The following is a 12,963-nucleotide window of genomic DNA, read 5'->3' on the forward strand; positions in this document are numbered from 1 at the left end:
TACATGATATGTCTGCCCTTTGTTGTTAGTGGTCTCATATTTCATAGCCTTTCATAGGGTTTTAGGCCAACCATACCAGCTAACTGCATCAAACCAGTGTCATCGAGTTTTGGGACAAACAGAGACTGTAAACACACACAAAGCTTACCTTGGTTTGCTCTGCAGAAATGGGAACCCGTGCAGCTTGAGAAGCCAGACCCTATTCACATCCCTAGCATTCAGGAGAGGTCTGCGTGGCTAGTCGCTAAGTTTAAGGGTAAACCCGAGAAACCAAAGGTGAATACCAAACCGTGCTGTCTAGAATCAGTGAATCCGTTATCTGTAAGTGATAGGCCTACTAGATGTATTGCATTTTTGAATAGTTTGTGTCTTTAGTGTTGGTTTACTCCAGTACACTTCATCATTGTCATTCCTGTTGCCTTCTCTAAACGGTCCCATTTCTCTGTCCTCTCCCTTTCCCCTGGAGCTTAAGAAAAAGCCCTCGCGTTTCTTTATCGAACAGCGGCACCTGTCAGCCAGAACCCTCAGCCAGAACACACAAAGCCTCCTCTCCCCCCCTGAAGCTCTTGGACAGGTATCCTCTCCTGCCTGGGGACTAAAGACCTGCAATGTGGAGCTGGCACTAACACATCTCTGCTTCCTGGAAACACGAACACCTTTACAGTGATTTCCATAGATAGGCTCAATTAGAATTATACAGCACTCATCTCTAAGATAGATCTACTGCCATGAAGGACCGCTGCATTGTAACATTTCTCTGACTGCTAACCTCATAAGTTGACCTAGGCTGAATTTGCCCCTGTGTTTCTACTGCATGGCAAATGGAGATGAATGAAAAATAGTTAATAAGGGATGTGAAGGTGCAGCAGTCGTGACATCCTTTTTAGTATGCATTGGTCAGGCAAACCTGTCACGTAAAAATCACTTCAACCACTAACGCAAACCTCAACGGTCTTTCCTGGTTAAATAAAGGCTAAATAAAGGCAGGGTCTTGTGTGGAGCACATGGGATGTTTTGTAGAACAGCACTAAAAATACCAGTGCATGTCTAAACTCTGCTGCCTTCCTATTCTTTTGTAATCTAATAATGCCTTATTCTGCAGGAGATAGAACCGCTGCGCTCTGATGACCAAATGCCGCTACGTGTCCTTAGTGTACAGGAGAGGGCTGAGCAGCTAGCCTCGCAGTTTCAAGGCAAGCTGGCAAATCCACAGGTGATACACAGTACACCACCGCTCGATAGCCCCGAGTCCAAGTTCCAAGTCGAGGACTTTACGACTACCAAGGAACCGGCCTCGTCTCTGATCTCTTTAGTTACTTTACAATATATCATGAATGTCAGATGGAGTGATAAATTGATCAATAAAAACCACTTAGGTTTCGATTAGTCATACTATTTGCTCAGTATCGGTCATTACTGTTCCGTAGAATTGGAATGAGGGATTTTCATATCAGCTTCTTTTACATCTTTCCTAATTTCTCTTTTCTCTAACCAAGTCATCCTGCCATAACTGTCCTTTCTTTTCCCTCTTTTTCCCCCTGGAGTCCACGAAAAAAACCTTGCATTTCTGTATACAAAAGGGGCACCTGTCCCACAGCCAGAACCCAGAGAGCCCCCTCTCCTCCCCTGAAACTCTGAGACCGGTAGCCCCTCCCTTCTGGGAAGATTGACAGTTGAGATCACCCTAAGACTCACTGGCTCTTGGAGATGGGCCAAATAACTCACTGCCTGGCCTGTGATATGTAATTGAACTGATCTCCAATGTGTGTCCTAACAAGCAAGTTCACACTGCATACAGGAGTGGTTCATATTATGTATGGATGTAAAAACGCATCCTGACGTTTTAGTCAAAGATATTACTCAGATTGCTGTGGTGAAAAGTGTGATGACACTGAAATGTGGAAGAGAATGTACTGTAGTCAAAGCCATATGATTTGATTTATGTTCCAATAGATTGCTGTAAGTAGTCCCTTAGGTGTGGCCTGCATTGCAGTTCTGTGGTCTCTGTGCTTAGGGGAGTCCTTGCCTGATGTTTTGGCCTCAATACAGTTTAATTTGATCCTCATGTTGATAAGCCCTGTTCTGTTCCAACTGGGCTGGTGTAATCATGCCCCAGAGATGTGCCACTATAATACAGCATGGTATATTTATGGTAAATCAGCCATACTTTCAAATATTTCAATCTCTTTTCTATGGCTTACGCTGTGCTAACTGACCTCAATTCTGTCTCTCTGCAGGATAAATGTTATTTTGGGATCTTTGTTGATCTAATCCTGGCCATTTTAGGGTTACAGCTGAAGCGCGTTTGAGATATTACAGTGAATCTCTGATCTTTTGAATGTACACAGTTGATCCTAACTTCCTGTGTCCACGGTGACCAATTATCTTTTTTGTTTTATTAGCCAAAGGGTAGCGCAGGAAACATTAACACCATAAATCTGACTGTGTGTGCATGTGTTTGTGTGTGCGTGCCTGTGTGCATGTGTATATGGGTGTAAGCGCATATAGCCACAGTCAAAGTCCAGGATAACACTCAGCCTCACAGAGCCAGTCAACAGCTTTCGCTCCTCATTAAAGTAATGGTGTGTATACATCACATGTGTTCTATTGGTTCAAATCAAATAGGCTTTCTGTCAGACAATGAGCCAATGAGGGTTCAAGAGTTGTATGCAGTTGGTTTGCACGTATTTCTCTTCTGTTGAAAACACTCATTCAAGGCAGTTCATTGGGTGGGGCTGGTGGGCCGATCAACCAAACATGGCTTAGTTTCCCTCTCATGATCAGTTGAATATTTTTTTCCAGTGCCCTTTAGTGCCTTACATAGTGTACAACCTCACCTCCCATCATAGTTTACCCCTCTTCCTCATACAACTCCTTCTACTCTGCCATTTGGTTTTGCTCACATTCCTTTGCATGTCTTTTCTCTCATTGTAAAGGGATACTTCGGGATGTTCGCAATGAGGCCCTTTATCTACTTCCCCAGAGATCAATGAGGCCCTTTATCTACTTCCCCAGAGATCAATGAGGCCCTTTATCTACTTCCCCAGAGATCAATGAGGCCCTTTATCTACTTCCCCAGAGATCAATGAGGCCCTTTATCTACTTCCCCAGAGATCAATGAGGCCCTTTATCTACTTCCCCAGAGATCAATGAGGCCCTTTATCTACTTCCCCAGAGATCAATGAGGCCCTTTATCTACTTCCCCAGAGATCAATGAGGCCCTTTATCTACTTCCCCAGAGATCAATGAGGCCCTTTATCTACTTCCCCAGAGATCAATGAGGCCCTTTATCTACTTCCCCAGAGATCAATGAGGCCCTTTATCTACTTCCCCAGAGATCAATGAGGCCCTTTATCTACTTCCCCAGAGATCAATGAGGCCCTTTATCTACTTCCCCAGAGATCAATGAGGCCCTTTATCTACTTCCCCAGAGATCAATGAGGCCCTTTATCTACTTCCCCAGAGATCAATGAGGCCCTTTATCTACTTCCCCAGAGATCAATGAGGCCCTTTATCTACTTCCCCAGAGATCAATGAGGCCCTTTATCTACTTCCCCAGAGATCAATGAGGCCCTTTATCTACTTCCCCAGAGATCAATGAGGCCCTTTATCTACTTCCCCAGAGATCAATGAGGCCCTTTATCTACTTCCCCAGAGATCATGGAACTCGTGGATACCATTTGTATGTCTTGGCATGCAGTTTGAAGGAAGTTGCTAACTAGCGCAATTGCTAACTAGCCTTAGCATAATGACTGGAAGTCTATGGTACCGTCTAGCATGCTAGGAGATACCATAGACGTCCAGTCATTGCGCTAACGCTAGTTAGCATTGGCTCGCAAAACTACCTCTAACTTCCTTCATAATTGACACAGATGATTTAAGAAATGGTATCCACAAGTTCTTCTGACTCTGGGGACGTAGATAAAGGGGATTCCATTGCGAAAATCCCGAAGTATCCCTTTGTCTTGGCATGTCTTTCTTTTTCCTCTCTCTTTGTCTTTCTCATCCTACTGTCCTTTCTCTCCCTCTGCCTTCGATAGAGATATTTAAAGATGTACACAGGGGAAGTGAGCTTATTGGCCGAGCAGATAGCCAATCAGCTTCAACCTCAAGAGGAACCTAAGCCCTTACTTGACAAGAGGGAATTGGTAAGAGCCAATGGCTTCGTAGGACACTAGGCATGTTGTAGATCCAAGAGTGAAGTGACTCCAGCTAGGGAACGTAAATGTGGTGTTTGGTGATGATGAGTGTAACTAGGACTTCCTTCTAGTTCTAGAGACGGATTGTAATTGTGTGTGTGTGTGTGTGTGTGTCTTATGAACTCTGTGACCAGTGTTCTGTGTGTGTGGAACATTTGACCACACTTAAGCATTGTGACATTTTGTGGTGGTATCCAATGTGCTATAATCTCAGGTGTTTCTGAAAATGTTTTGCCTGGTGTTAAAATTTTTTTTTTTTTAATGTCAGAGTGGCTAATTCACAGCCATAATCTACTAGGTTGTGAATGGTTTGATATCAATGGAACATTTGATCCCATATCCCCTAACTCTCTATCAGTTCGATTTTTCCCACTTAGTTGTGAAGCCGGGGGCTTCAGGAAAATGGCTTCCCTCTCTCCTCATCTCTCTTTACCTCTCCCCAGCCCCTAATACTGTCTCCTCTCGTCCTCTCACCCTTACAGGGTTCCCTGAGGAAGGAGTTCCCCCAGAACATCGGGGGCAGTGACGTGTGCTTCTTCTGCCGGAAGCGTGTGTACGTGATGGAGCGGCTGAGTGCCGAGGGCAAGTTCTTCCACCGTAGCTGCTTCAAGTGTGACTACTGCGGCACCACACTACGCCTTTCGTCCTACGCCTTCGATGTGGAGGACGGTACGTGGAGGAAGACCCTACTTTAAGCCACCTGTTGTGGTTACTATGTGTAGTGTGCTTTTCGTTCAGTACAGATATGTTTGTGCTGTCTTCCCATTGAACGAATGTAGGAGATGGTAACATCATAAAAACAGTTCTGGGATCAGACTAATACAAATGTACACTGAGTGTACAAAACATTAAGGAAACATGCTCTTTCCATGACAGACCAGGTGAATACAGCTGAAAGCTATGATCCCTTATTGATGTCACTTTTTAAATCCACTTTGAATCAGTGTAGATGAAGGGGAGGAGACGAGTTAAAGAAGGATTTTTAAGCCTCGAGACAATTTGAGACATGGATTGTATATGTGTGCCATTCGAGGGTGAATGGGCAAGATTGAACTGCCTTTGAACGGGGTATTTTAGTAGGTGCCAGGTGGACCGGTTTGAGTGTGTCAAGAACTGCAACACTGCTGGTTTGTTCACACTCAACAGTTTCCTGTGTGTATCAAGAATGGTCCACCACCCAAAGGACATTCAGCCAACTTGACACAACTGTGGGAAGCATTGGAGTCAACATGGGCCAGCATCCCTGTGGAAAGCTTTCGTCACCTTGTAGAGTCCATGCCCCGATGAATTGAGGCTGTTCTGAGGGCAAAAGGGGGTGCAATTCAATATTAGGAAGGTGTTGCTAATGTTTTGTACACTGAGTGTACATGTGAATAGATACAGCTTGCATGCACCGTTGATATGTTCACAGAAACATCCCACTGAATGACAAAATCACTTTGTTTTGACTAAATTCAAACGGGGCACAGACATTTCTGACACACAATACGATCAATTTAGACTCAAAGGAACCTGTTACATGATGAAGATACTGTGTTCACTCATAGACACACACACACATGCTATGCCAAGCTTTGTCTTTGTGGTTACAGTAGAAGTCATCATATTGTCCTCATAGCGTCTGCTGCATGATTTATTCATCTTCTCTCTCTGAGTGTCACAAGGCCTCTCTTGTGCTCATGGAACAAGTAGCAAATTGTTCGCAATGACAAGAGTGGCTGTTTCTCCCGGTTTTAGTTTGTGATCCCAGTCATCCCACTGGTAGAGCAGACTCCAGAATGTCCAGTAGGAACTGAGTGAGGACAAAATGTTGTCTTTCTATGTACACCATTCTCTCACAGACACACAGGCTTTCACGGTACTGACGAGTATGCAACAGTCAGCTGAGGTTAATGCAGTCTGATTTGCAAAAGATGTTTGTTTTGCACTGGTTTAGTACTTCTCTGTTTCTGTCTCCTCTCCTACAGGGAAGTTTTACTGCAAGCCCCACTACTGTTACCGCTCGTCTGGTCAGGCTCAGAGGAAGAGACCAGCACCGATCCCTGCTCTGCTCAATGCTAAGGTACTACTGACCCATCATCCCCCCCCCACCACACACACACACTCATTCTCACTCTCTCTCATGCACCCTCTCTCTCACCCTCTCTCACCCTCACCCTCTCTCTCTCTCTCTCAATTCAATTCAAGGGGCTTTATTGGCATGGGAAACATATGTTAACATTGCCAAAGCAAGTGAAGTAGATAATAAACAAAAGTGAACTAAACAATACAAATGAACAGTAAACATTACACTCATAGAAGTTCCAAAATAATAAAGACATTGGTCAAATGTCATATTTTGTATATTTAGTGTTGTAACGATGTACAAATGGTTAAAGTACAAAAGGGAAAATAAATAAACATAAATATGGGTCGTATTTACAATGGTGTTTGTTCTTCACTGGTTGCCCTTTTCTTGTGGCAACAGGTCACACATCTTGCTGTGTGATGGCACACTGTGGTATTTCGCCCAATAGATATGGGAGTTTATCAAAATCGGGTTTGTTCTCAAATTCTTTGTGCATCTGTGTAATCTGAGGGAAATATGTGTCTCGAAAATGGTCATACATTTATACACACTGTTTAGTGCCAAATAGCATTCTAGTTTGCTCTGTTTTTTTGTTAATTACTTGACACATTGGAAAGAATTATCTTTTTGTTTTCTCATGATTTGGTTGGGTCTGTTTGTGAACAGAGCCCCAGGACCAGCTTGCTTAGGGGACTCTTCTCTGGGTTCATTTCTGTAGATGATGGCTTTGTTATGTAAGGTTTGGGAATCCCTTCCTTTTAGGTGGTTGTAAAATTTAACAGCTCTTTTCTGGATTTTGATAATTAGCGGGTATCGGCCTAATTCTGCTCAGCGTGCATTATTTGGTGTTTAACGTTGTATACTGAGGATATTTTTGCAGAATTAGAATGCCCTTCTTGCCTTGTCTCAGATCGTTCACAGCTTTGTGGAAGTTACGTGTGGCGCTGATGTTTAGGCCAAGTTATTTATAGTTTTTTTTATGTGTTCTAGGGCAACGGTGTCTAGATGGAATTTGTATTTGTGGTCCTGGCGACTGGACCTTTTTTGGAACACCATTATTTTGGTCTTACTGAGATTTACTACCAGGGCCCAGGTCTGGCAGAATTTTTGCAGAAGATCTAGGTGCTGCTGTAGGCCCTCCTTGGTTGGTGACAGAAGCACCGGATCATCATCAAACAGTAGACATTTGACTTCAGATTCTAGTAAGGTGAGGTGCTGCAGACTGTTCTAGTGCCCACGCCAATTCGTTTATATATATATGTTGAAGAGGGTTGGGCTTAAGCTGCGTCACTGTCTCAGCCCACTGCCCTGTGGGAAGAAATGTGTGTTTTTTGCCTATTTTAACCGCACACTTGTTGTTTGTGTACATTGATTTTATAATGTTGTATGTTTTTCCCCCAACACCACTTTCCATCAATTTGTATAGCAGACCCTCCTGCCATATTGAGTCCAAGTTTGTTTTTTTTGCAAAAAAGTCTGTCATACAATAACTTGGTAAGAAGACAATTTGACATTTGCTCAGTACATCGTTTTCACTGAGGAAATGTATGAGTCTGCTGTTAATGATAATGCAGAAGATTTTCCCAAGGTTGCTGTTGACGCATATCTCACGGTAGTTATTGGGGTCAAATTTGTCTCCACTTTTGTGGATTGGGGTAATCAGTCCTTGGTTCCAAATATTGGGGAAGATGCCAGAGCTAAGGATGATGTTAAAGAGTTTTATTATAGCCAATTGGAATTTGTTGTCTGTATATTTTATCATTTCATTGAGGATACCATCAACACCACAGGCCTTTTTGGGTTGGAGGGTTTTTATTTTATCCTGTAGTTCATTCAAGGTAATTGGAGAATCCAGTGGGTTCTGGTAGTCTTTAATTGTTGTTTTTAAGATTTGTATTTGTTCATGTATATGTTTTTGCTGTTTGTTCTTTGTTATAGAGCCAAAAAGATTGGAGAAGTGGTTTACCCATACATCTCCATTTTGGATAGATAATTCTTCCTGTTGTTCTTTGTTTAGTGTTTTCCAATTTTCCCAGAAAGTGGTTAGTCAATGGATTCTTCAATTACATTGAGCTGATTTCTGACGTGCTGTTCCTTCTTTTTCCGTAGTGTATTTCTGTGATGTTTTAGTGATTCACCATAGTGAAGGCATAGTTCTGGGTCTCTATGTTTTTGGTTGGATAGGTTTCTCAATTTTTTTCTTAGGTTTTTGCATTCTTCATCAAACCATTTGTCATTGTTGTTAATTTTCTTCAATTTTCTGTGTGAAGGTTTTACATTTGATAGGGAAGCTGAGAGGTCAAATAGACTGTTTAGGTTTTCTACTGCCAGCTTTACACCTTCACTATTACAGTGAAACATTTTGTCCAGGAAATTGTCTAGAAGGGATTGAATTTGTCGTTGCCCAATAGTTTTTTTGTTAGATTTCCACACTACTCTCCTTCCATCTATAGCATTTTTTAAATGTTATTCAGTTCCTTTGGCTTTGATGCCTCATGATTGAGCAAAGCTCTGTTCAAGTAGAGTGTGATTTTGCTGTTGTCTGATAGGGGTGTCAGTGGACTGACTGAACGCTCTGAGAGACTCTGGGTTGAGGTCAGTGATAAAGTAGTCTACAGCTGCCAAGAGATGAGCTATATGTGTACCTACCATAGGAGTCCCCTCAAAGCCTACCATTGACTATGTACATACCCAGCGTGCGACGGAGCTGCAGGAGTTGTGACCCGTTTTTGTTGGTTATGTTGTCATGGTTGTGCCTAGGGGGGCATATGGGGGAGAGAATGCTGTCCCATCCAGGTAGGTGTTTATCCCCTTGTGTGCTGATGGTGTCAGGTTCTTGTCCGGTTCTGGCATTTAGGTCGCCACAAACTAGTACAGGACCCTGGGCCTGGAAATTGTTGATCTCCCCCTCTAAGATGGAGAAGCTGTCATCGTTAAAGTATGGGGATTCTATTGGGGGATATAGGTAGCACACATGAGGACATTTTTCTCTGTTGAGATCGTTTCCTTATTAATTTCTAGCCAGATGTAAAATGTTCCTGTTTTGACTAATTGAATAGAGTGGGGTTAGGTCTGCTCTATACCAAATTAGCATACCCCCTGAGTCTCTTCCCTGTTTCACACCTGGTAGTTCGGTGGATGGGACTACCAGCTCTCTGTAACCTAGAGGGAAACCAGTGGGTCCACCTCCTTTATACCATGTTTCTTGTAGGATGACAATGTCTGTATTTCCAATTTCTTTGATGAAGTCTGGGTTCCTTCTCTTTAGGCCAAAGGCAGATGACCTCAAACCTTGTATATTCCAGGATGAGATAGTAAAAGCTTTGTGTTCCATATTGTCTAGTGTTGTTTTTTGTGTGGTTTAGGTCCGGACCATCACAGTAGGTGTGAGCAGAGCATGTTGAGTATCTGATACATATCTCTTAGGTCGCAGGATGGGGCTTGGGCGGGTGTAATAGTGGGGGTTGGACCTGTTGCTCTACTCACGGCCTGGGCATATGTCCTGCTATCATGTTGAGGTCTTTGCCGCAGGGGTGGGGGGTATGGGGTGGGCAGAAGGGGCATAGGTATGATATGGGGGGGCCTATATAGAGTGTGGCCAGGGTTTGTTTGGGGTGGTCTTAGCTGGTTGGGGTGTGGGTGGTGATGCTGTGGCCTGGGTGTAGGTGGGTTCTCTCAGTGCAGGTCCTTCAGGAGGGGGTCTGGGAGGGTGTCTCGCTGGTCTCGGCGGGATGTCCGTTGCTCTGTTGCTCCTGTGTGAAGTGCTGGGGCTACGGTTTAGGGTGACGTCCGTCATGGTCCTGGCAAAAGTTGGGATGGCTGCCTTGTAGAGGTGGACCTGGTTGTAAAGGCTGGAGTGGTGGGCCAGGTAGACATTAGGTTCTGGGGCACAGTCTCGTGAAATTCTTGCATTCACACGCTGTATGGTGGTGGCAGGGCAAACGTCTTTTTGTGGTAGCAGGGTGGAGATAACCACTTGTGCGTTGGGGAAAGTGGAATAAGCTTTTTCAATCACTCCCTTGAGTGCTGTGGCCACCCTTTCCTGCTGGGCTCTCAGATCATTTGTGCCCGTGTGAATTATGATGTGGCTGGGGGACCCTAGTTTGTCCTCTGACAACAGCTCCAAGGCATGCCTAGTGTTTGTCCTCTGACAACAGCTCCAAGGCATGCCTAGTGTTTGTCCTCTGACAACAGCTCCAAGGCATGCCTAGTGTTTGTCCTCTGACAACAGCTCCAAGGCATGCCTAGTGTTTGTCCTCTGACAACAGCTCCAAGGCATGCCTAGTGTTTGTCCTCTGACAACAGCTCCAAGGCATGCCTAGTGTTTGTCCTCTGACAACAGCTCCAAGGCATGCCTAGTGTTTGTCCTCTGACAACAGCTCCAGAGCATGCCTAGTGTTTGTCCTCTGACAACAGCTCCAGAGCATGCCTAGTGTTTGTCCTCTGACAACAGCTCCAAGGCATGCCTAGTGTTTGTCCTCTGACAACAGCTCCAAGGCATGCCTAGTGTTTGTCCTCTGACAACAGCTCCAAGGCATGCCTAGTGTTTGTCCTCTGACAACAGCTCCAAGGCATGCCTAGTGTTTGTCCTCTGACAACAGCTCCAGAGCATGCCTAGTGTTTGTCCTCTGACAACAGCTCCAGAGCATGCCTAGTGTTTGTCCTCTGACAACAGCTCCAGAGCATGCCTAGTGTTTGTCCTCTGACAACAGCTCCAAGGCATGCCTAGTGTTTGTCCTCTGACAACAGCTCCAAGGCATGCCTAGTGTTTGTCCTCTGACAACAGCTCCAAGGCATGCCTAGTGTTTGTCCTCTGACAACAGCTCCAAGGCATGCCTAGTGTTTGTCCTCTGACAACAGCTCCAAGGCATGTCTAGTGTTTGTCCTCTGACAACAGCTCCAAGGCATGCCTAGTGTTTGTCCTCTGACAACAGCTCCAAGGCATGCCTAGTGTTTGTCCTCTGACAACAGCTCCAAGGCATGCCTAGTGTTTGTCCTCTGACAACAGCTCCAAGGCATGCCTAGTTTTTGGGCACCAGAGCTTTGCCACTTTGTGTTTTGGAAAAAGTTTTTCCTCTTGAATGTATTTGCCATTTGAGTTGCCATTTGTGCTGGTCTGTTTTGTGGGTTTGTTCTGTTTGTATTGTGTGGACTAGCTCTCTGAGCTCCACCATGTCTCTCTCCAGCTCTGTGAATTTATCCCTCTCAATGATGGAGGAGCAGTGCATTTCCCAACCTCTCACACACACACTGGATCTGTTTCGTAGATCTGTTTCGTAGGATAATCAGGAAGTGTAGGATGTGTATTGACCCCCTCCTCCCCTCCACTTCTGTCTCGTCTCCAGGACAACCAGGGGTCCTTGCCCGCGGCGGTCACCGTGGACTCCCCCGGGAGGGGGGCGATGGCATCCCCTTCCCCCACCGAGCGCCGGTCCTCAGGTACCCCCACTACCCCGCTTTCCTCACCTCTAGCTGTGGTGCCACTGCCCCGCTTGGCCCCGCTGGCCCGGGGGAGGGGGGAGGGTCCCCTGCGCACCCTCCGCCGGACCCTGTCCTGGACCTGCCACCAGGTGGCGCTAAACCCCCTCGACTCGCCATTCCTTTGTACCTACTGTATCTACCTCCTCTGCTGTTTCACCCTCAACGCCCTGCTCAATCTCCTAGCATGACCTGTAGCATGATGTACTACAGTACCCACAATGCTTTGTATAACATATCCTGTCTCCCTATGACCTCTGACTTCACTTCACCAACTAATGACTGAGTGAAACTGTATAGATCTAAGCTAGCATCTTCTATCCGTCTTTCATATAGCTTGTTGACTTGCTGTCCTGTTTATGTAAATCTTGTGATTCTGTGTGTTTGGTGTTATTTATTTCTTGAAGATGCAGCATTCCCTCTCATTCGCATCCAATTTGAGATTGATTTTGGCTAGTAAAGTAGCCCGGCCGGGAGCTAGATTTGAAACAAATGGTCCATCTTCTTCTTCTTCATTTCTCGGCCTGGAAATTAAAATAACAGTCAGGCAAAATGATGAGCCTTCGCTGTTTGCTTCTGTGGTTTTTAAGACCATTATACTCAAGTTACCTTTTCTCACTGACTTATAGTAATTTAACAGGTTATTAGTAATTTAACAGTAACCTGTTGAATTGTAACCTGCAGTTATGTACATGTGTTATTTATCTACATTTATTTATGATATTAAACATGTTATATTACTCAAGAAATAAGTTGAGTGTGCTCTTTTGCCTGCCTGTGCTTTAATCGATGGCTAAACTTGTGATTTGTAACCTGTAGTGGCCTGTGCCTTTCTTAGCTTTACCTTCTCCTTTTTGACCTGCTGACTAGAGCGTGCCTGTAACAGTGCTTGTGATTGGTTCTCTGTAAGCTTTACCTTTTCACCCTCCTATCAGAGCAGCCCGAAGCCAAAAGCTAGTGCTTGAAACAGTGCTTGTGATTGGCCCCTTGTGAGATCCACCCTCCCTCTCCTCTCTGACCGTACCGTCAGTGGCTGTCCTGTCTGTCCTCCTGCATTCCCACCTTCTCTCTTTGCATACGAACACCTCTACTGCTTTTCCTAAATGTTACATTTCACTTGCATGTACTGTGGGGTCATAGATGTAATAGCTGAAACGTGGAGCTTCATATATATCTAATGTCAGGCGAATGATGGGAAGTGGGAATCTTAGATTACTT

The 12,963-nt window shown here is 44.7% G+C and overlaps 1 protein-coding gene across 20 annotated transcripts in view; it reads left to right on the forward strand.

Moving 5' to 3' along the window:
• The window catches only part of LOC139540206 (protein-methionine sulfoxide oxidase mical3a-like), a 138,318-nt gene that overhangs the window by 99,313 nt on the left and 26,042 nt on the right, over positions 1-12,963 (forward strand). For 18 of the 20 annotated variants that reach the window (XM_071343833.1, XM_071343830.1, XM_071343838.1 and 15 more), the window contains 3 exons: positions 4,682-4,868; positions 6,167-6,261; positions 11,613-11,706. In XM_071343833.1, coding sequence (XP_071199934.1) covers positions 4,682-4,868; positions 6,167-6,261; positions 11,613-11,706 — 376 coding nt within the window. Of the gene's footprint in view, positions 1-183; positions 277-466; positions 575-1,102; positions 1,214-1,544; positions 1,644-4,040; positions 4,149-4,681; positions 4,869-6,166; positions 6,262-11,612; positions 11,707-12,963 lie in introns of all 20 variants that reach the window. The other 2 variants (XM_071343849.1, XM_071343848.1) reach the window with 2 other exon arrangements.

This window comes from Salvelinus alpinus, chromosome 15 (assembly GCF_045679555.1).
Source record: "Salvelinus alpinus chromosome 15, SLU_Salpinus.1, whole genome shotgun sequence".
NCBI classification, from domain to species: domain Eukaryota; kingdom Metazoa; phylum Chordata; class Actinopteri; order Salmoniformes; family Salmonidae; genus Salvelinus; species Salvelinus alpinus.